At 36.8% G+C, this 25,106-nt stretch overlaps 1 protein-coding gene across 17 annotated transcripts in view; it reads left to right on the top strand.

Annotated features, from left to right (window-relative positions):
• Nucleotides 1–25,106, top strand: part of STAU2 (staufen double-stranded RNA binding protein 2) — a 310,084-nt gene that overhangs the window by 193,381 nt on the left and 91,597 nt on the right. For 10 of the 17 annotated variants that reach the window (XM_047842650.1, XM_047842658.1, XM_047842661.1 and 7 more), the window contains one exon: nucleotides 13,493–13,606. The exons of 2 other annotated variants lie outside the window; for them this stretch is intronic. In XM_047842650.1, the coding sequence (XP_047698606.1) occupies nucleotides 13,493–13,606 (114 nt within the window). Of the gene's footprint in view, nucleotides 1–13,471; nucleotides 16,420–20,048; nucleotides 20,130–23,911; nucleotides 23,917–25,106 lie in introns of those variants that run through there. 5 more of the 17 variants (XR_007148652.1, XM_047842657.1, XR_007148653.1 and 2 more) reach the window with 5 other exon arrangements.

The following is a 25,106-nucleotide window of genomic DNA, read 5'->3' as shown; positions in this document are numbered from 1 at the left end:
ACTGAAGAAATGAAAGGACACAGCATTTCAGAAAATGCTTAGAGTCAAAGTGGAAGTGGCTGGCAAGGAGACTGAAAAGCTGTGTGTTGCTGGGAGTTTGGATTTTAGCTGTTAGGCAGAGACCAGGAACTTAACTTTTAAAAGGGTAGTGACATTGGTTTTGTATTTTAGAAAGACAGTTCTACCAGTGATACAAAGGATGAACTAGACAAAAAAGAGACATGATTGGTAGCAAAAAGACCAAACAAAGTGGTTTTGTGTGAATCCAGGAGAGAAATAACAAAGACTGAATTAGGGCAGAGCTGGTGGGCATAGAGGAGTGGGGCTGAGGTACAGTTGTCTAAGGTACAACTGAGAGAATTAAATCATCTCTTGTGCTGATTTCTGTGAGGACGCTTTCACTAGCCTGGTCAAGGTGGCAGCAAGATGTATGTATGTTAAAGAGTAAGTAGAGACTACTTGAGGATACGTAGACTACTTTTTCAGGAATTTCCAGGAGTGAAATAAAGTAGGATAGTATGAACGTGATGTGACTTGGGCAAGGTTTTATGTTTAGTGTGGATGAGATGAATAAACTTAGAAGAAATTAATGCTTAATGGCTAAACATGTGGAATTTAAGTTGCCTGAAATAAAGGTGTCCAGTACAGTTGTAAATGCATCTGGGGATCAGCAAGAAAGGATAGGACACACAGATTGGAGGGTCCTCTTTATTTAGATGTAATTGAAACCATAGAAGTAGGTAAGTTTGATTAGGGGAAATGGGTAATACTGTAGGAGAAATTCCAGATGAATGCTAACAATGTAAAGGGTTCATTTAGCCATTAATTCAACTGCAATATATTGAGCACCGCCTACAGGCCAAGTATACTTCTTGGCCCTGAGGATATAGTATAAGTGACAGGGTTTGTGCCCTCATGGAGCTACCATAAAACGGATGTGGAGGAGGTGGGATGTGGAAGAGGGGCAGGGGACAGGTGGAAGAACAGGTAATCATATCTGAACACATGATAAACTCAAATGATATTAACATCCTAAGGTAACAGTTGTTAGGAAACTAATTGTGAGATTAATTATGATTATTTAGAAGTACATGCAATGACTTAGTGTCTCCAACTGTTGTGTCAAAGATAGCTGTGCTTTTTAAATGTTTGAATCAACCATATTGACCATATAAACACACCCATTTTATCATGTAGTTTTGAAAAATGTGTGCAACCATGTGACTGCCACCGCAGTCAAGATGAGGATATTTCTATTACTATAAAAGTTTTCCTGGTGCCTCTTTGTAGCCTGTTTTCCTCACTATCACCGCCCCCCCCCCCCCCATGGCTACAGATAACCAAGCTGTCCTTTTGTAACTAAAGAGTAGTTTTGCCTTTTCAGGAATTTTATAAAAATGGAACCATACAGCATGCAGTTTTGCATCTGGCTTTTTTCATTCACTTGTAATGTTTTTTTTTTTTTAATTTTTTTTTTTTTTTTTAGCGTTTTATTTATTTTTGAGACAGGGAGAGACAGAACAGCAACAGGGGAGGGTCAGAGAGAGGGAGACTCAGAATCTGAAACAGGCTCCAGGCTCTGAGCTGTCAGCCCAGAGCCCGATGTGGGGCTCGAACTCACAGACTGAGAGATCATGACCTGAGCCAAAGTCGGCCGCTTAACCGACTGAGCCACCCAGGCACCCCATCATTCACTTGTAATGTTTCTGAGATTCATCCATGTTGCATATATCAGTAGTTTCTTTTTTTTTAACTACTTGTCCACTATATGGATGTATGCCACAAATTGTTTCTCAGTTTACCTGTTGATGGACATTTGAGTTGTTTTCAGTTTGGTGCTATTATGAATAAAGCTGTTTATGATTATTCTTGTACAAGATTCTTAAAAGATTTTTTTAACATTTATTTATTTGGGAGAGAGAGATGCAGAGAGGCAGAAAGAGAGGGAGAAAGAGAATCCCACACAGTCAGTGGATCCTTCACTCTGTCAGTGAAGAGCCTGACATGGGGCTCAAACTCAAGAACCATAAGATCATGACCTGAGCTGAAATCAAGAGTTGGCTGCTTAACTGACTGAGCCACGCAGGTGCCCACATGTACAAGATTTTATGCAGACGTCTTTCTAATTCTCTTGGAAAAATTTCTTGGAGTAAAATTGTTGGGTCCCATGGTAAGTGTTCATACAAATTTATAACAAACCATCAGATTTTTTTTTCAATATACTGTAACATATAACATTCCTACTAGCAGTGTATGAGGGTTTCATGTATTGACATGATCAGTCTTATTCTACTAAGACTATAGCAGTATCTCATTTATATTTTAATTTGTATTTCACTGATGACCCATATGATGAACTTTTTTTCATGTGCTTATTGGCCAATTATATATCTTTGTGAAATGTTCACATCTTTGCCCAGTTTCTAATTGGGTTTTTTTTTTTGTTGTTGTTCTTATTATGGAGTTATGAGAGTCCTTTTTCTATTCTGGGTATAAGTCCTTTGTGTTGCAAATATTATCTCTCTACCAGGATGATCTTGACATACTCAATTTCATCTGCAAAGAGCCTATTTCCAAATAAGTTCACATTCAAAAGTATAGAGGTTAGGACTTGGACATATCTTCTGAGAGCCATTTTTGAACTCACTGTATATTTATTGCTTTCATCAAATTTGAGAAATATGGGGCCATATTTTCTTTAAGTAAATTTTTTGCCCCCTTTCTCTCTTTTCTTCTGGGACTCCATTTACGTGCATTTTTAAAAATATTATCCCAGATTCCTGAGCCTTTATTCATAAAAAAAAATTGTTTTCTCTGAACTTTATTTTACTTTTAAACAATTTTTAATGTTTATTTGTTTTTGAGAGAGAGTGTGAGCGGGGAGGGGCAGAGAGAGGGAGACACAGAATCTGAAGCAGGCTTCAGGCTTCGAGCTGTCAGCACAGAGCCTGACACAGGGCTCAAATCCACGTACTGTGAGATCATGACCTGAGCCAAAGTCAGACATTTAACCAACTGAGCCACCCAGGCACCCCTTCTCTGAACTTTAAATTGTATTATTTCATTGATCTATAAGTTACTGACTCTTTTGTGTATCTCCTTCATCCAGTGAATTTTTCTTTAAACTTTGGATGTTGTATTTTCATTTCTAGAATTTCCATATGGTTTTTTCCAAAGTTTTGGTTTTTCTGCTGAGATTTCCTGTCCATTCATGCATTATGCTTGTATTTTCCTTTACATCCTTAAGAAAAATAGGTGCTTGGCTTTAAACACCTTTTCTGCTCATTTCAACATCAGATATATTGGATTTGGTCTCTATTGATTGTCTTTTCCCTTAAGTATGAGTCACCTTTTCCTGTTCATTACAGGTCAAGTAATTTTGGATTGAATCCTGACAATTGTCGGTGATACATTATAGAGACTCTGGATTCTGTTACATTCCTCTGTATAGTGTTGGGTTTTGTTTTCTGAAGCAGTTAACCTGGCTGGACTCAAACTCTGAACCTTGTCTCTCATCTTAAACTTTCTATTCTCTTGGCTTCTGCAATAGTAGTCTCTTCTGGTTCTCCATCAACTTCTTGTCAACTGCTAAAAAGAAGAACCTGATAGAATTTGTTGGTTCCTGCTCCCTATTAAAAGTGATTTCAGCGGAAATTTTTTGTAATGACATTCATGATAGAGGAGAAAGTTCAGATAGTGATAGTCATATTGTCTTAGAGTAAAAATAAAAATAGCTAAAAAAAAATTGTCATAGGTAGTATTTGCTACCACTTTGCATTTGCAACATAAGCAGCAACTTCTTACCTTTTGGAAATCAAGTAGCATTTATTGATATTTCTTTGTTCAAGTTTCTTGGTCCCCATTGCTAGGCTTCCCATGATTAGGCATCTGTCAACAATTTTTTTTCTCTCTAAATCTCTAACTTAATGAAGAACCTTTAGCTTCTTTGTCATTATGCTTTGGATACTGTAATTTTCCAGGCTTTTTCCCAGAAACTTTTTTTTCCTGCATCCTTTTTCCTTTTGATATCATAGGTAGAAACTACCACATTGCCCAGTGACTTTATTTTTCTAATGCAAAGAAAATCTCCACTGATTACCTTCTCTTGTGTTTAAAGATTCTTTTAATATAAAGCTCTGATATGCGTAGAAAAACTTGTTTATCTGATACCTACTCTAATGGGTGCTGGGCCTCTCTTTATCTCCTTTATTCTGAAGCACTAAAGGTTTTCTTTTATTAGTGGCCTTTAAAAAATAATTTTAGGGGCACCTGGGTGGCTCAGTCAGTTAAGTGTCTGACTTCAGCTCGGGTCACAATCTCATGGATTGTGAATTTGAGCCTCACATTGGGCTTTGCAGGGACCATGCAGAGCCTGCTTACAATTCACTGTCTCCTCCTCTCTGCCCCTCCCTGCTCACGCTCTCTCTCTGTCTCTCTCAAAAACAAATAAACATTTAAAATAATAATAATAAAAAGATTTTAAACTTAGGTAGAAATATAGTACAGAACTTAATGTTAGCAATGATATAACCATAGTATAATTGTCAGTACTGGGAAATTAATGATGATACAATCTTATTCAAATTTTCTGGTTTTCCTACGAGTGTCCTCTTTCTGGTCCAGGCTCCAGTCTAGTATTCCACAGGGTATTTAGTTGCAATGTCTCTTAAATCTTTTCCAATCAAGTAACAGTTCTTTAGTCTTTCGTGATCTTAATACCTTTTTTTAATGTCTTATTATTTATTTTTGAGAGAGAGAGAAACAGAACGTGAATGAGGGAGGGGCAGAAAGAGGAGGAGACAGAGGATCTGAAACAGGCTCTGCGCTGAGAATGCAGACCCTGATGCAGGGCTCGAACTCAAGAACCCTGACCTGAGCTGAAATCAAGAGTCTTTAACCAACTGAGGCACCTAGGCACCCCCTATGATCTTAACACTTTTGAATAATGTGATGACTTATTTTGTAGGATGTTCTTGAATTGGGTTTTTCTAAAATTTTCTCATGATTGGTTGAGGTTGAGCATATTTTTGGTAAGAATCTCACAGAATTGATGCTGTACCATTCTCAGTCCCCCATATGCTGCTTTGCTTATAATATAATTTTCTTAAATATTTCCTTCACAAAGAGTAAGAACCATATCAGACACTGTTAAAATTTTTGTTTCCAATGTCAAACATAGTTTAGAAAATTCAAGAAGAGAAGGAAAGTCTATTTTATTTACCAACACTTTTATTCCTTTCTGTTTTTTCTTCCTTTCCCAATGGAGTTCCAAGATCTCTGCTTTTATCATTTCCTTTCTGTTTCAAAAACTTACTTTAGCCATTCTGTTAGAGTAGGTCTACTGGCAACCTATACTCAAATTTCCACTCATTTGAGAAAGTTTTGGACTCCCCTCATTCCTTAAGGGTATTTTTGCTCAATATAAAATTCTGGGTTGACAGTTCTTTCAGCACTTTAAAAATGTTGTGCCAGTTCCTTATGATCTCCGTGGTTTCTGCCAAGACACTGCTGTCCCATTGTTTCACCTCTGTAGGTCAGGAGTTGTTTCTCTCTCACTGCTTCCAAGATTATTCTCTGTCTTTAATTTTCAGAAGGTTGATTATGTTGTGTCTTTGTGTTTATTCTGTTTAGGATTTGCCCAGCTTCTTGAAGCTATAGGCTTATATCTTTTACCAAAATTGTGTACATTTTTAGCCATTATTCTTCAAATTATTTTTAGCCCCAATCACTGTCTCTGCTCCTTCCGGGATTCTGATGACACAAATATTAGATCTTTGTTATGCCCCAGAAATTTCTGTGGCTCTGTTCATTTTTTCTCAGTCTATTTTCTCTCTGTTGTCCAGATTGGGGAATTTCTATTTTTCTATCTATAAGTGTACTAAATCTTTTCTCTCCTCTCCACTGAGTTTTTAATTTTGGTTATTTTATTGTTCAGTTATAAAATGTCTATTTGATTCCTCTTATATCTTCAATTTCTTTGGGGAGACTACATTTTTTCATTTTTTAAATGTGTGTGTCATTGCCTTTTAAGGCATTTTTATAATGGCTCCTTTAAAACATTTGTCAGATGAATCTAACACCTATGTCATCTTGGTGTTGGCATCTCATGATTGTCTTTTGTCATTCAAGTTGAGATCCTGGTTCTTGGTATAATGAATGATTTTCTATTGAATCCTGGACATTTCAGGTATGATAAATCTCTCTGTCTTACTTGTCTTCTGTTTTAGCAACCCTAACACTGCACCAACTAGGAGTATAGGAGTGCCACCTTGTTACTTGTTATGGGTAGAAGTTTACTTTTTCCACTGAGTTCTGTTGATGTTGTTGGAGAAGGGGGACTTATTATAGCTGAATAGTGGTGAAGGTCCTGACCCTCCACTATGCCAGTTCTGAAACTACCCCAGTGAGAAGGTATAGTGTGCCTCATTATCACCAGGTAGAGACAAAGCCTAGGGATCCAGCAGGGATAAAAGCTCTGACTCCCCATTCAGACTTCTCTGTCACCACCCCAGTTGGGGAATTGAGTTAACTCATTCATTTGGCAAGGATAGAAGTCTAGGCTCCCCAGGTGACCTTTGCTGATGGGAGTGAGGATGGGTCTGCCAATTTTTCCATGGTGTTTGGCTGGAATAGGGCAGTTATTGTCTAAATGTTTTCTGTCTTGCTAATTTATTCCTTTTCTGGCCTTTTGAACAGAGAAAGCAGATTTTCTTCTGGCATTATTAGTATTATTTTTATTATTATTTTGTATATCCATTGACATTTTCAGGTTGCCAGCTTCTTTAGCACCCAGCCCAGGATGTATAAGGCAAAGAGAAAACTTAGGAGTTTACCACTCTGTTGTTTCTTGGGTCTTGAAATCCTTAGCTTAGATTCTTCCTTCTTCTTTCCCCCCTTCCTGAATTCTCTTATGTTTGTTTTATATATAATATCAGGAGCTTTTACCTATACTTAGCAGGAAGAATAGGGAAAAGTAAATCTATTTCATCTTGTCTGGAAGTAAAAGTCATCATAATGGTCTTCGCATCATGAAAGTAATTGTATTTTTAAAACAAATACGGTATGTTTCTAAAATCTGTAATTCCTGAGTATAAAGCAAAACATTCTGATATTTTTATAAAAAAAATAATTAAATGCTATTATAAAGTAAACTGGTATATAATGAAGATTTGTAAAGTCTTGTCTTTGATTCCATTGTTTGAAGTGCTATTCAATACGATAGAATTCTAATACATGAAAATTAGAGTTGGTTGGCTCTATTGGGAGAAGATTGTGTTAGTTTAACTTTGGTAGTGTACTAATTGCTTAAATAACTGTAACTGCCCTTTGACCTTAGGAGAAGTTTTTCTTGTTAAAAAATTATGTCTTTAGGGGTGCCTGGGTGGCTCAGTCGGTTAAATGTCCGATTCTTGATTTTGGTTTGGGTCATGACCTCAGGGTTCATGAGTTCGAGCCCTCCATCCAGCTCTGCACTGACAGTATGGAGCCTGCTTGGGATTCTCTCCTCCCCTCTCTGCCTCTCCCCCACTCACGTGCGTGTGCACATGCTCTCTCCTTCTCTCAAAATAAATAAAAACTTAAAAAAATTTTTCTTTCAAAGCCCTGTAGATTTTAGTGTCTCTTCTTATAAATATGTAAATGGTTATATGTGGGTATGTCAAAACATGAGTACGCACTACAAGAGACAGAAGCTTCTTTTCTGGTAGCTATGAAATTGACTGTTAAAAATCACCTAGTGCTTTTTTGTTTTGTTTTGGGTTTTTTTTGATGGAAGCGTCAAACTAAAACAACTATGTGTGTGTATAATTTACTTTCTAAGTAATTGGCTTCCTCCTTAAACTTCCACTGGCATAGTAAGTGGAAACTAAAAACCAAAGAAAAAACATTTAGGATTTTTGTCATGTACACGCTCATCCCTTAAAGTAAGAATGCATTTATCTCCCTTGACAATACAGATAACACATCTGTTGTTGAATTTGCTAGGCAATTTTTATCTGTGACTTACACTAGAAATAAATCTATACATCGCTATTAGATTTTGTATGCCAAATATAGCCTTGTAACTCTCAAAGCTTATCCCAAGCATAGAATTTCTTAAAGAGAGAAAAGGTAATTACAAGTTGAGTCTCAGTCTTTATAATGTGATTTCGTTCATTCACTTATCCCTTTAGAGATGTTAATGTGACAAGCATATTGCATGCAGAGTAAAACAGGTTATTCAAACAGCTAAAACACAGGTAAATGACTGAGCATGTTAAATATATATTTACATTTTAGTTACAAAGGAGTTGATTTTAGTTATGAAAAGGATTGGGAAAAATTTTAGAGAACGTCAGTGACAGGCATTATACTAATATAATATTATTCTTAATGATTATATTATTATGGGATGTATTATAATTGTAGTAAGAAGAATATCTAATATATTTATTTTAATGCTAACCGTGATCTAGTCATTGCTCTAAGTGATTTTCATGGAGAAACTCATTTTATCTATTACATATAAATTAATTCATTAGTTAAATAACTAACATAATGTAGCTTTTTACTGTTGACCCTAGTTGACCCAAATAAGATGATTTACATGTCATCAAGTGATCTAAAAAAGCAGCTAAGAACGTTTAATACCAACTGACGCTATTTATTAGGGCAATATTTATCAAGTAATACTGTTTCACACTTTGCCAAGAAAATGCTGTTTTTTTGTGTTAATAAAGATACAGGTCTTTTGTACGGCCACTGTGCAGACACTGCAAAAGTCCAGCATGTTTTGACATCCTAAGTTCCAGTGTTGAGACGGTCACTCTTTGGCTCCTTACAGCCTTTATTGCTCATGCAGAGCATCTGTGCAGTGCCTGGAATGGGATCTCTGCCCCACAGTTCATGAACTCGAGGTGTGCTAATCACACACGTTTTCTTGATACAGTGATTCTGTTAGGTATCACATATGAATATATGGGCCTTTATCTTTCCTTAGTGATCCAAAGAGCAATGGTCTTTAAACATGGGTCTTTTTCATACCCTCCTCATTTTTGTCCCACAGTGGGTGACCATTAAAAACATCTGACAAACAAGCAGTTAACCAGTTTCCTGCTGAGATTAGTAAAATATTTAGTAGTCCTGCAACATCAAGGAGTTTCAGCCCTGCAGGAAACAGTTTGATTCAACTCTTTTTTTTTTTGGAGGTAGGAGGTAGGGAATTTACATTTTCATTTGGATGCCCCCTCGTAGTTTAAAGTGGGCATGAAAAAATGTACATATGTAGCTTTTAGTGTAAATTACTCTAAGGTTTTATAGTAGTTTTCTTTATTTTTTAAATTATATGAATAGTTGGAGTAGCTTGTCTTCCCTTCAGGAAAGAGAAATCTCTGGACTGGCAAAGTTAGTATTAGAATGCACAACTACAGCATCTCATCTGGGTTTATGTGATTACAAGTCAAACTAGGAAACTTATTTTAAAATAAAAATTATCATAGATTTGCAAATTTCAAAGGAAGGCACATGTTTAATTTACATATATTGAAATTTTTGGCCCATCTTTTCATGGAATAATTTTTTTAAATCCATGAGAAAGAAACAAAGTGTTAGTTGATAGATAGTGTTATAAATTGAGAACAAGAACTATAACATTATAAACGTCAAGATCAATTGCTTACATTTTAAAGTACCAAAGATAGCAAAATGATATGATTTGTAAATAGTAAATCTTAAAGTACAATAGGAGATGACTTTTGTAGTCTTCTAAAATTATCTTTATATAACTTTTTCTTTAATCAAAATCAAGGTCCTGTGACATTGCATAGTGGAATTTTTAGAGCCACATTTGTAGGAACACACTGCTCTGTTACAACAGATTTTGCTGTGTCGGTTCTAAAGATTTGTGCCTTACAGAATGTAGTATGATTTTATTACCCTAATTATTTCAGGCTAGTGGTCCTCAGAATTCTGGCTTCTGTTGATGCTTTGAATCATAAGAAGCATTTTTCTGTGCCAGAGGATGAATTTCAAAATGTCATTCACACATTTTTTTTGACGTTCACAATTTTATGAACTTAAATGTTGTTATATCCAAGAAGAAAATACATAACTAAAAAGAGCCATATCAAACATTTTTATGACTGGCTGATGTGGAGTGGTGTGTAACATGTGACTCTTTCTTAAGGCCTCTTTTCTGTATATTATTACTTTTTGTTTAATTTGGAACTGTGTCCTCAATCACTAGTTTCTTGTATTTTTCGCATAGTTTTTATCTGGTTTATTGGGCAGTCTCAGTGCAGTGAAGGTACAAACGTGGAGTGATTTTATATTTCTCCAGTCACCACTTTCCTCCATGCTCTGTCAGATCTCCCATTCATGTTCCTTTATATCTGGTTACCTTTAATTTTAAAAATTGAGTCTGGTTCACTGTAAAATGCCAAACTCCGATCCCCAGCATTGCAAGCCAGTTGATTGGCTCAAGACACTTGGAGGAGGGAGGGTGGGCAATGATTTCTTTTTCTCTTCCTCTCACTTCGGTGCCTTTGAATATTGGTGGTCTTTGTGGTCGGTGGGGTGGGGACTTTTGAGACCTCTTCTGCCATACTCCACCTGTTTCATTTTTTTTTTTTACATTTATTTATTTTTGAGAGACAGAGACAAAGTGTGAGCAGGGGAGGGGCAGAGAGAGAGGGATACAGAATCAGAAGCAGCCTCCAGGCTCTGAGCTGCCAGCACAGAGCCCAATGCAGGGCTTGAAACGAACTGTGAGATCATGACCTGAGCTGAGGTCAGACACTTAACCGACTGAGCCACCTAGGCACCCCATCCGCCTGCTTCATTTCATGGCTTTACTACTCTGATGTTGGGAAGCCAGGAGGGGGCCAGGGTAGGGGAAGATGCCACCCTAGCCTGGTTTCATTCCGTACTGGCTTCCATATAGATGATATTCATGATTTTCTCGAGGCAGCATTTGGTTTCTTCCAGTTCCCTCTGTCCCTGCCCTAAATGTTGGCAGCTCCTTAGAGATCCTTTTGTTGTTGGCTGTGGGTCCTGGTGTCAGTTCTGGGGCAGCAGGAAAAGTCCCCCTGGGATTAGGTTCTTTTGTAAGTGATAAAAAGCCCAGTGACTTAAATAAAATAGATGTTTATTCTTTTGTCATATAAAGGTCTGTAAGTTTGCAGTCCAGAGCTAGTGTGATGGTTCTGTTCCATCAAGTCTTCAGGGACCCAGGATCCTGCCTACTCACCATCCTACCATCTCTAGGTTTCTGCCTTTGTCCTATGGTGAAAAGATGCTAACATCCACCCGCATTTCAAGCAGGTTGACAAAGCGAGTCAAGAATAAGAGCAAAAGGCACACGCTTGAAATGTCTTTTTAAAGTTGCCAGGAAGCTGTTACATTTACGTTCTACTCAACCACATGCAAGGGAGGCTGAGAAATATGAACTTTATTCTGAGCATTTAAGTAGCCAGCTGGGAATTACTGAGGAAGAATATTGGAGGATAATTAGCAATCTCTGTCACATTCATGGGATGCTCTGACATTTGCTTTGAAGCTATGTGCAAACTCACACCTCTACATTTATGTTATGTACAGGTTATACATGTTCACCAATATTGAATGTCTGCAGGATGCATAATATTTCATAGGGTATTGCAGGCTTACAGTGAATTGTATACAGTTAGGAGAAAGTTAAACCTTTCAGTAATAGTGTCTAAGCCATGGATGGAAATGCAGTTGGGAGTTTATATTTTCTACTAGGATTGTCTTGTGGTATTTCTGTCCTTTATAATCTTCATTTCTCTAGAAGAAGACTAGAACTGCAGTAAATTGGCTGACATATAAGTGTATTCACTATCAATTTGAGTATTTAGGGAAGTGTCATGTCTTTCATACAGATTTTCAATTGATGTCAAAGGGCGGTTATATTTTATTTTAAAAAGCATGTTTTATAATAGCACTATATCAGACATAATACTTTAATGGTACCATAAATAGCTGTGAACTGTAGCTATTTTAGTGTCACCATTTATTGGCTTTTGCATAAAGCTGTTATGTGATAAGTTTCATTCCCCCCATCATATTTAGCTGATGCATAGTAAACAATACTTCCACATTCTTGAACTCATATATACTGAGTGACCTTTCAACTTGCTTAGGAGGCATAGTGCAGTGATTTAGAACTACTGTCAAATCTTTTCCCCCAAAGTTAACTTGGAAAAAAATATTTTTATCATAAAATCTTTAAAGTACTTTGGAAACAAGCTTTGTATATTGCCTTGATTTAAACTCTAAACTACTTTTTATAGATTCCAGGATGTTTCCGTACCTTCAGGGAAACTGATGGTGAATCTTAACAACCCTAGTGCTTTAAAAATGTTCAGTTATTAACCTATTAGACCAAGATCCATATTGTTGTCATTTTCAGTCAGATATATATTATCCATAACAAAATATACGTGGACCATAATCTATAACAAAGGTATATTATGGATATTATCATGCAGCAGTTAGAATTAAGCCACAGGGAACTGATATGTGTATTTTAATTTTCTTCCTCACAAATTCAAGATTTTCACCTAAGCTTTTAGCCTAGATCTATGTAAATTTAACAGTTTGAGCAAGTTATAACTAATAAAACCAATTTTCCCTATAAAACAATCAGTAAGAATCCCATTCTATAGGCACATTTCATTAATCACAAAAGCAATGCTATTTTTACTTTGTTAGCTTAGAATGAAAATAAAAACTGCTGGAAAGAACTTTTCTGAAAGTAAGTAAATGAGAGGATGGAAATTTTCCCACTGGGAAGATGGACTCACACTTCCCTCTACCCCCATTTACCCTGCCTCTGATATGGAATGTCTTACATGTGGTTTTAATAATGGTTGGTTGTGTTTAACTAAAAGAAAAATAATAATATAGTAACTTTATTTTGGTTTGTACATTAAAAATCATTTCACTTTAATTCAATTTGATTACAATGTCGATTTCAAGCAGAACATGAGGTAGTGATATCTATATATATTTAGCAGTGGTTTTATAGGGTGTACTGTAATGTAGAAATAGAAGAACATCACTGGCAGTTAACTGGCAATCACACACATGTAGAGTCAAAGATGAACAAAAATTCAGGTTGACAAAATTCCATTGGAATCAAGTGAACTTTGACTTATGCTTACCCTTGAGTCTTTTATGCATGATGCATTATGAAAAGCTGGACTGTACAGATAGGTATGGTATTTAATTGTGAATTTTTCTACTAGCTATAACACTGTAAAGCATTTTATAAAGCATATCCGAGACTCTTTTAAAACCTCAAAAGTACTTAAAATGTAATTAATAGATTTTGCCTGGATATCGGAAGGTCCTTGATAGCTTTTTAAATATTTGAAGTATATTCTGCATAAATTATTTGAATTTTTCTGGAAATCTAGACCTATTGGAAAGGACCTATTGCATCTGGCTCCCTCTTACAAGTGGCGTTCAGCAGATTGCATGTGTTCTGTTATAGGTTCACTACTGTGATAGACAAAGTGGCAAAGAGTGTGTGACCTGTCTGACATTAGCCCCTGTGCAGATGACTTTCCATGCTATTGGAAGCTCCATTGAAGCCAGCCATGATCAGGTATAATTTGCCACTGCCATTTTGCTGCATTATGGCCCAGCTGAGAAATCAGAGACCATCAAAATGGAAGTTATGTGCACACCTACAGCTTTGCTTTCCCTAATACATTACCCACTAGCACCATCTGCTAGAATTTTTAAAAATCCAAAATTTGGAGGTTGGGAAACCAACATCTTGGGAGATTTAAATTATTTTAGACTTCTAGTGGGTAGTTCATTATTAATTAAAATACAAAATGCTCTTATATTTGCCCTACAAGTTATTTTCGTGTTTAAAAATTACATATAGGAAGCAGGGTTAGATAAACAACATAGGTAACACTAGGGTCTCACTGTAATATACTCATTCAGTTCTGTTGAAGAGAGCTCAATATTCTAGAATGTGTATAAAATAACTGAACTTTCAGAATCATCACTTTACTCCCATAATTTGAGATCTTATTTAAATGACACTGCAGTGTTGTTTCTACTTTTAAGGTTTTATTTCTGAATTACAGCTTAAAATCTGACAAGTATATTATTTCTTAATAACAAATTCCCTTGTTTAGATAGCAGCTTGCAAAAAAATATCCTGTTTATAACATCATACATATTTTCAATTAAAATAATCATCAGATTAGACTAAACTAATGATCTAGGTCATAGAATTTCTAGTTTGGAGTAAAAATAAATACACATACACGATTTACAGTTTGACTAACCAGCTATGCTTTCTAAATTAACTATTCATATGCAGAACAATGGTAACTCACTTTTATATCCATTTCTCAGTAAATTTGAAGACTTCTAATAGTCTTGCCTGACTAGTCTTTTTTTCCTTCTCTCTGAGTAGTACCCTTGCATGGAAAGAATAAAAGAACATAGTAGTTTATCTTCTCAAACACATGATTTATCACCCAGCTCAAAAAAGACATCCTTAATGGCGCACTTCCCTAGTTCATAATGTCTCTGTCATTGTGGGGTTTCCTTCCGATCGTCATTTGTTGATTGGTGTTGAGGAAAAAGCAACTAAATTAGGCAGAAAAAATGCTATTTAGGAACTAACCACGGCGTGAGTTAGCTGCAGCTACCTGAGTGGATTCTGCCCTCTCTTTGGGAGAGGAATGTTTTCTGGATTGTTAAATGAAGGAGTTGATTAGATGGCTTGCAAGATCCATTCCAGTGCTGCCATTTTCTGGTTCTGTGACTGATCTTCCTGCTCCTGGCTGAATAAGCCCCACTAATAATAAACAGTTAATAGCATATTGGCTTCGAAAGCAGCTTGGAGATTACTCCAGTGCTTCTCAGAGTTTGGCACTGACCTCTGCTCTAGCTGCAGAAGAGAGTGCAGCAGGAATTAGAGGGACATGACCTAAGCTAATTGATAGAAAGTATTGTGTTTCGCTGTGTAAAACTATAACTTAGCTATATGCTAGGTGCTAAGGATAAGTGATAAGAATGTTAGACATGGTTCCTGGTCTCGTGGAGCTTGCAAACTAGCAACTTTACGACTTTGAGTATTTGCCAACAAGTCTAGCTGCTGCTGTATCTCTGTATCCATTCATGGCAGAAACACATGCAAGAGCAGCATGAGATAACCATCCTGCAAAGGCCGCCTGTTAGGCTGAGCAAAGACATGAAAGAGTGTTTCAGAAAGCCACACACCTGAGAAGAGCAACCCATTGTTAGCAGAGGCAGCATGCTGCTGTACAAGAGCACTGGAATGGGAATAGAGACTGAGATCAAACCTAGATTTGCCATGAGGTAGCTGTGGGAACTTGTCTCTCTGCCTCTTGGAGCTTGGCTTCTTCATGAATAAAATAATGAGGCTGGTTCAGGCTTGTGCCAAGTCCATGTGGTAAAGTTCTGGGCTAGTGTTAGCCCATATGGCACCTTTACAGGTTAGAAAAAAAGATGCTTCTTCCTCAAGGCAATTTACCGCTGTCCAAATCCACAAGAACTACAGCATGAATGGTCTTCCCACCCCCCACCCCACAAGGTGTTCAGCACACAACCTGCACACGTATACGTAGAGGTCTTACACTGCATCTACTAGAATGTCAGTTTTACGCAATGGTAAGTAAATAAAGACATTTCTATATTAAAGCAAATACAGTTGCATTAGAGTTGATGAATTTGCATGAAATTTTAAGAGAAAAAAGACTTTCAGGAAATTTGTTGATAATGGTCAGGTGGATGGATGGAAGCTGGATGGATAGATGGATGAATGAATGGAGCTGTGACTGGATTGGTCATTGTGTACATTAAACACTCTACTTCGGTGGCCTCAGAGGTGTGAATGAAGTACAGTGTGATCAGTACTCCTCCCTTGTGCTTGGATTCTCGGGCTCCCTGAGGAAAGGAGGCACAGTAAGTCTCTACTGCACATCCTCTGCTTTTCCACATTATGTTGCCCTTACACTTTCCTCATACTCAGGGTCTATCTATGCAAAAAGTACTTCTTCACCATACCGAAAGCATAAACTTGATTTCATAAGTTGGAAAGGATGTACCACTAAATGGCTTTTTCACCTGTTAACCAGTAAATACTGGAAAACATTTGAAAGCAAGAAAAACTACAGTCACTTACAGAACGTGTTCTATCCTTAGTTCATTTGAGCCACGTAATTTAATGAACAGAGTAAGTATTCTGAGAAAAAATATGTAAAATTTAGAGGCGACCCCTCTTAAAACAAACTCCTGTTGTTCTTATCTGTGTGGAAAATGAAGGTGACAAATGGAAGAGCTCTCTAGCCTTGAACATTTACAGGCTACCTTAGTTTTTTAGATTTAGCCCTAGGAACTCAGCAAAATGGAGACTAAATGTATTGTTCAGTGTATCCACTCACTGTATTAAGGAGTGAGAAGACAAGGACTGTGAAGTATCTCTATCAAAGGTCCATACAGATCTGCAGAATGGTCAGGAGGGAGATATAGTATCATCTGTATGCTGACAACATCCAAATGTATGCAGCTTTTAATTCTCCCACCAACAAACCTGCCTCTCCCTTCACCCCTGTCCTTTCTTTTTACCCATCCTGGTAAACAACACCATCACTACCTTGTTGCTCAAGCCAAGCTCCTTGAAGCATGTTTGCCTCCTCTCTCCTCCTCACATGCTACATCCAGTCCCAGTATCCCTTTGAATTACATCTATCATCTGACTACTTTTCACTACCTCCATTGTTGCCCTTATAGTCACTATCATGGTTTTGGGGTTTTTTTTAAGATTTTATTTTATTTTATTTTATTTTATTTATTTATTTTGAGAGTGAGGGGGAGAGAGAGGGAGCAATAAAGAGAGAGCAAAAGAGAGAATCCCAAGCAGGCACCATGCTGGCAGTGCAGAGCCTAACACAGGGTCCTATCTCATAAGCCGTGAGATTAAGACCTGAACTGAAATCAAAAGTTGAACACTCAACTGACTGAGCCATCCAAGCGCCCTTAAAAATTTTATTTTTAAGTAATCTCTCCACTCAGTGTGGGCATCGAACTTAACAACCCCAAGATCAACAGTTGCATACTCCACTGATTGAGCCAGCCAGATGCCCCTATCCTGTTTAATCCAGGCAACTGCAGTAGTCTTTACACTAGATTCCTTGTTTTCTGCTTCTGTTCCATTGTGGTCTATCTTCCATGCAGTAGCCAGAATTCTTTTTAAGTTAATCCGATCAGATTTTCAGCTGTTCAGAACCTCCCAGTGGCTTTTCCCATCACACCTAGTACAAATCCAAAACTTTTGTTATGGCATTTAAGTCCCTATGTGATTTGGCCCTTTCCACCTCTCCAGTTTCAATTCCTACCACTTTCCGTTTCACTCAGTGTCCAGGTCTCTTTCGCTTTGTTGCCAGTTATATCATGACAGGTGAAAGAAACCAGAAATCAAAAGGCAACATACTGTAGACTTGATGTGTATGACATTCTGGAGAAGGCAGAACTTTAGAAACAGAAAACAGGGGCTGAGGAAGGATTGACCATAAGTTGTCATGAGAATTTTGAAGAGCAATGGAAATGTGCTGTGTCTTGATTGTGGTGGTAGAACATGACTATACACTTATTAAACTTATAGAACTGTATGCTTTTAGTAAAAAGGGTAAATTTTACTGTATTTAGGTTATACCTCAATAAACCTAACTTAAAAAAAAAAAGCCAGTTTCATTCCTTTATCATTGACCCATGTATGGTATTGACTCCAGGGAAATGTGGAGACATGACATCCCCTTTCCTTTCCTGTATGCTCTGAATATGTTGGATCCACCTTAGAATGCACTAAATTTAACTTAGAGCCTAGTTTAGAGCTTCTCCAAATACCAGTGTTTAGTTAAGGCCCGCTTCAGACTTCCTAGAATAATTATTAGTCTCCAAAAGTGGTCTAAGCCTGCCCCTGTCTGACTTCAGAGAAAGGATCTGTACGCCAGCATTTCCCATTTGGGAACTTTGAATTCTCATCCAGAGAGTAGGCAGTCATTCAGGCTGGTTGCTGCCTGGGCGTCCTGGTGAGATCTGGGTGAAAATGTTCTACACGTTTGCTTTTATTCATCGTAGCAAATGTGATACTATTAATTTACATTAGTTTTGAATATTTAATTGTCTAGAATAAAAACAGTTTAAATTTCTATATGGTGATTTTCTTTTTAAATGTTTTTTAGCAAAATATTTTAAGTATTTTAACAAATACAGCAAAAATTTGTCAACTGAACAACTCTCTGGGAATATTGCACTAGATAGTAGAGCATCCAAAGATAACTAACTTCTAGTCTTCGTAATAGGCTACGTAACTAACTTAATGTAGGCTTCAGTGAGTTCATCATCCTGTGAAATTTAAAATCTGCAGAGCATATGGTGGTTTCAATGAAGAGCAGTCATCCTTATTCATAAGTTGGGTAAAGAGCACATTTATTCGGTAAGATTAAGCTAGTGAGGGTTTTGCTCAATGTTTTTCAATATATCCTATTTGGAAATTAAATTTATATTGGTTAGTATATATTATTAAAAGCAGAATCATTTATAATAATGCAGAAAGGTTTTTGGAATCTTCTAGCTTGGGTATAATTCACCAAATATTCTTTCCTCTCTCCTTGTGGCCTGACACTTTCTACATCTTTCTTCATCGTGCTTGGATGTTACTGAGTCCTGTTTACTCTTTCTCTTTTGCTTAAATCGGTCACCTTCCAGGTACAGCCTCAAAATCATAAACTTCCTTCCCTGTCTTTATATTTTATTTTATTCACCTTCATTTAGACTGCATTGTTAATCTCACCAATCTCACCAGCGCTGGGTAGGCAGATGTAGATTAGTTAAAATACTGTAGCTTAGTTTCTAGTTATGTGGTTTATCACTACCTACCTTATTGTGTTCAGGTTAGCTTTGGAACTCACTTGCTTCATATAAAAAAGGAACAAATCAACCACCTAACCAAGCACTAACTCACCCATGTAGTATATAACATGTAAATTACTATTTGCTCTAATTTGACTTCTTGTCAACATAAGATGAGATTATGATATAAAGGACAAAGTATAATTAGTATATTTATGTACATATACATACATATACATACAGCATAATTAGCACATTTATATACATATATATAAAAGACAAAGCATAATTAGCGCATTTCATAAATTCTAAGAATTTATGAAATGAGCAATTCTACACGATAAATGAAACAGGAACTAAATTTATATTAAATGTGTTAACTCTGTACCAGATATTGTGCTAGGCTCTACATCCATTATTTTGATTGATTCTCATAATAATTCTATGAGGTATAAACTATAGTGTTCGTATATTTGCTTCATTTGCTACATCACCTGTAAAAATTTATGTCCATCTTTGCATACCAAGCTGAAGTGTTGCCAGTGTGGGTGCTTTGACTGGAATTCAAGGCCAACCTCTCAGTGAAAGCACAACCATGAAGTACATGGAACAAGTTACAAATCCAAATCTAAAGGGTATTCTCTTCTACTTTCGTTTAAAGTCTGCTCATAGGTTTTTCTTTCCTGATTAATTAATGTGATATGACACATATGTGATAGTATATACTATCACAACAATAATGCATGGATTGATTATAGACTATACACAGAACTTTTATAGTGCTAGATGGTCTTAAATGATAGTACATATATAGTCCCTTTCCCTTGAGGTAAACGTTAGTCTGATGGAGTGGATCAGTTAGGATGCTTTTGGCTACAAGTAGCAGAAAACCTGACTCATACTGGCTTAAACAATAAGGAACCTTGTTATCTCCCATAACAGGAAGTTCAGAGGAAGGGTGAATCCCAGGGTTGGTTGATAAAGTAGCTTAGCAATGTCAACAAGGACTCAGGTTATTCCATTTCTTAGCTCTGCTTCATCCTCTGATTCATGGAAAGATGGCCACAGTAGTTCTCTGTGTCACTGGCAGTGTATCCACATTTAAAAGAAGATGAGAGATCTGATCTTACTGTATCTCCTTTTAGGAGCAAAGACATCTATATCAGGAACTCCTCCAGCCATCTTTCCTTCATGGTGCATGCCTGGATTGAGTCATTCACAAGCCCATCTCCAAACAGTTGCTGGCAAGAGACAATGAGATCACTATGAGATATTTTTTTCTTTTTTAAGATTTTTATGTTTTAAGCAATCTCTACACCCAACATAGGGCTTGAGCTCATGACCGCAAGATCAAGAGTCACATGCTTTACTGACTGAGCCAGTCAGGTGCCCTGAGATCACCATGAGTCTAAATGCTTAGGGTGAAATGATTGTTGAAGAATCAACTACAGAGACTACTACATGAGGAATTAAATGCCACATTATATAATTCTAAATGTTCTCTCAGACTCATTAAAAAAAACAACAGGTGAACTTGATCTTAATAATATACGTTAATTAACCCAATATATCCAAAGTATCACTTCCACATACAATCAGCTTTTTACATTATTGAGGTATTTAACCATTTCTCATATGTCTCATTTTGGACTAGCCACACTTCAAGTGCTCAGTACCACGTATGTGTTGCACAGCACAGGTCTCCGGGCATTATGATTTGGTCCCTGCCCTTGTCTCCAATCTCATCCTTCACCATTCACCCTGTACCTAACTAAAACCCACACTTTATGTTCTGGCAGTATTGAGTTCCCATATCTCATGCTCTTTTGCATCTGTGTCTTTGTCTACACTGTTCCCTCTGCCTGGGCCATTCTCTCCTTGCTCATAATTGGAACTTTAATTGTTGTATCCATCAGATCCAACCAAGCTGTCAGTGGCAGTCAATAGGCCTTCCCCAAATCTACTTTCTGTGTCATTCCATTGTTAAACCTATCAAACTATCTTCCCATTGTTTTTCATATTGGTGGACCCTGCTGGGCAGTAACCTCTTGGAGGTGCAGGGCAATGTCTTATTCACCTTTGAATTCTCCTTGTCTATGCTCTGGCATGTAGGAGGCACTCAATTCATGTTTATAGGATGGAATTGAATTGGATTTCTTTTTTTTATTTTTTTTATTTTATTTTTTTTTTTTAAATTTTTTTTTTCAACGTTTATTTATTTTTGGGACAGAGAGAGACAGAGCATGAACAAGGGAGGGGCAGAGAGAGAGGGAGACACAGAATCGGAATCAGGCTCCAGGCTCTGAGCCATCAGCCCAGAGCCTGACGCGGGGCTCGAACTCACGGACCGCGAGATCGTGACCTGGCTAAAGTCGGACGCTTAACCGACTATGCCACCCAGGCGCCCCTTGAATTGGATTTCTAAGAAAATTAGAATAACTTGGATTTGGTAGAATTCATTTGGTAGAACTAGTGAGAGAAGTACAATGTTTGTCCTAGTATGCTTTCTCTCATGGTGCCTTATAAGGACATTATTTGTGAAAGCATTCTGGTACTTTCGTATGTTGACATCTGAGTGTTTGCGTACTCTGAGTATATGTAATTGAGTATATGTAGCATTTGGAATCTGTCAGTAATTCTTCCACTGATCTGTTTGTAATCTTTAATTTTTGTAACCTATTATGCATAAGCCTCTGTCCTTCTCAGTGTCCTGAATTGCTTTCTTCAAGTTCCAGAGCCTGCCTCCTGATTCTAGCATTCCGTATTGTAGTACATAAGTCGGTATCCACTGAATGATGTCACTGGGGACTGCAGTCCTCAGAATATAAAGAGACACGAACTTCATAGTTTGGAGCAACAATTACCTAAGACAAAGTTTTTTTGTTTTTGTTTTTGTTTTATTAACATAAAGGACACACTTAAGTGACATTGTATAATAACAGACCTCATGTCATCATCCTAGAGGTATCTGTAATAGGGTTCAGGAATTCTTTGTGTTACATAGATTCAGTGTGGGTTTTGAACTTCAGCTGTTTTTCTTGTTCCACACGTCAAGCCAGAGTGCTGAGTGCCATGGGGTGTTGACAGAGAGGGAATGATCACCGCTGCTGGCAGCTTCCATGAGGTCCCGGAGCTGCCAAAATTCAAAATGTAACCTGATTTTCATTTACTTTTTATGAAATAGGGTGCTAAGAGAGGTATTAGAAAGGCACATCAATTTTAATGTTTGCTTCGAGAAATTGTTTTCATATATACTGATTTTTTTTATATTGAAATAGTTCAGAATATTTCCTCTACTTGAAACGTATCCCATGATTATAGGACAAAAATTTCTTCTGCTGACTTTTAACTTTATTATATGAAATTCCCATTTTACACAAGTATATATTATGGTTAAGGAATTTAATCATATCTTTTTTTTCCTTTACATTTTATATTTCAGTAATTGGCCCAGTAGTTCACATAGTGTTTTGTTTTTGTTTTTAGATTTTCTTTAATTGAGATATAATTGATATATATATAACATGGTATTAGTTTTAAGTATACAACATTTTATGTGAAATGATTGTCATAATAAATTTTGTTAACATCTGTCACCACACACAGTTATAAATTCAATCATATCTTCAAAAAAAATCAGGAAGTCAGTAGGAACAACTTCTCACCACTGGATAGTTTATCACTCATGGATGGTCTAGAACAGGAGTCAGCAAACTGTGACCTGCAGGCCAAATCCATGCTACCGCTTGAATTAAGAATGGCTTTTAGATTTTGAAATGATTGGAAAAAAGATCAAAAGAAGAGTAATATTTCATGACATATGAGAATTATATGGAATTCAAATTTTAGTGCCCATAAATAAGTTTCATCGGAAAATAGTCATGCTTATTCACTTGGGTATTGTCTATAGCCACTTTTACTCCACAACAGCAGAGATGAGTGGTTATGACAGAGACCTTGTCGCCTTCAGAGCCTGAGATACTTAGTATCTGCCACTTTACCGGAAAAAAATTGCTGGTCTAATTCCTGGACTAGAAGGAAGAAACATTAGGCATTCACCTTTTGAAATTTGTATCAAATTGTTATTTTAAACATGGGCATTCAGAGTTCATTCTCTTTCAGAAAGGAGCCAGTTTTCTGGAGATAGTTCCCCTATTACAGCACAGTTAGGCTTGACTGTGAATTTTGTATTTATTTACTCTACAGTGGAAATCAATTTTATTCTCTAAGGGAATAATAAGTCTTTCTTTATCAGTATTCATCAGAGCATTGAAAGAAAGTTTGTACCAAAGGGGGTTACTTTTGTCTCCTTTTGAAATCCCATTTAGAAACATTTCATAGCTGGACTTTTTGTTTTTTTAAGTAGTAGGGAATATTCTCTTGTTTCCATGGTGATCTTTCACTTCTTTTATTTCAGCTGTATAAGCAGTTTCCAGAACTAACACTGAGTTATAGGGGAAGGCAGTGAGAAGACTAAATATTATATATTTTATAACTGATTCATGATTCCATTTATGCTTAGTATAGCATGACCACATTTCTAGGAGGGTGCACATATCCAGTGATATTGTGCCCACAAGTGACTTATTAATTTTACCCAAAAATTAATTTTGGGCTACAGTCAAAACCCACGAATTTAATTTATTGCTTTCTTTCTCCCACTTTTTCCTGAAGTGATGATTAACAGCTATTTTAATCAACAGAAAGTGTGAAATTTTAGGTTTCTAAAAACCTGACTTTTCTCAACTACACTAAAAATGATTTTTAGGGTGGTTATTTGACCTGTACCCCAGTTACCTATAGCTCAGTGTTTCACAACAGATTATCTCTTTGAAGATAATTTCATGTTCATGATCTCAACAAATTATAGAACCAAAAATATTTTCTAGATTTTTCTCCCTAATAAGTTTTGGTCAACTTGGGACCTGCATACAAACTCCATGTCAGTAGTTACTTGATTTTTAAACTTTTCTTTTTTAATGTTTATATATTTTTGAGAGAGAGAGAGAGTGTGTGAGTGGGGGTGGGGGAGGGGCAGAGAACGAAGGAGAGACAGAACTCGAAGCAAGCTCCAGGCTCTGCACTGTCAGCACAGAGCCTGAGACAGAGCTTGAACTCACAAACTGTGAGATCACAACCTGAGCCGAAGTCAAACGCTTGACTGACTGAGCCACCCAGGCACCCCATTAGTTCCTTGATTTTTAATTCAGTATTCCAAGTTTACATTATTTAAGTAGGAATTTAATATTTCTACTGTTCTGTAGATCCATATATTTGAAGTTGATTTGAAGATCATTAGGGAAATATTCTACAAACCTTTCTGTTAACAGTTCATACTAATGAATCATAACCAGATATATTATTAAGCCAATAAATACCATATGTATATAATTGGCTAAATGGATGTGAAAGTTACAGTGGAAAACTGTTGCCTATATAGACTTTTTAAAGTGACGATCAATGGCATATAGTCCCTCAGGCCACAGATTTGAGAGTGTTATTACCCACTGGAGGTCACTTTTACAACCTAAAGAGTATTACCTTCCTTGTAAACTCAAATTATGGTGTTGTGTATGATTTATTATACTATTTAAAACCGAAAAACAGAAACCTACTCTTAGTAATACACCTTCAATTAAGTCATGTCTCTCCCCATTTCCAAAATTCTTTTTAGACAAACTAGTTATTTTTCAGAAATCCAACTTTCTTCTTTCATTTCTAATAGTTATTTGGCCTGCTCTCTTTGTTTCTAAGTTGGCAACTAATGCCTTTTCAGATCACATATTTTAAAAATACCCTTTAGTTAATTTGCTTCTCTTTGCATCCTCTGATGAAGGAATTTGAAGACAGTCTTAAGCCCCCAAATATTTAACATGTGTGAAATTAGTAATGGTCAACGTAGTGTTAAAAAACGTCTCTGTGACCCTTCGTAGGCAGTCCAGTGGTGTGCTACCGTCCTCTGGTACCTTTGGCGAGAAGTGTCACCATTATACCAAGACCCACACTTAAATTTCTCACTCCGGAGGACTAATATGCAGTAGGCTTCCTACCTGGCTCAGTAAACCTCATATGCAGAAAAGTCATGGCCTCACATCAGTTCTTGCCATAGAAGGAAACATAATAAGAAATTTTTCAGCTCAGGAACAAACTCGCTTGGCTGCCAGTGCCTCGTTGCTGCTACATTTCTGCTTCCTAGGCTCCTG

The sequence above is a fragment of the Prionailurus viverrinus genome, chromosome F2 (genome assembly GCF_022837055.1).
Source record: "Prionailurus viverrinus isolate Anna chromosome F2, UM_Priviv_1.0, whole genome shotgun sequence".
NCBI classification, from domain to species: domain Eukaryota; kingdom Metazoa; phylum Chordata; class Mammalia; order Carnivora; family Felidae; genus Prionailurus; species Prionailurus viverrinus.
The sequence above is the reverse complement of the archived record's forward strand: the minus strand, read 5'-3'. Positions and strand labels throughout refer to the sequence as shown.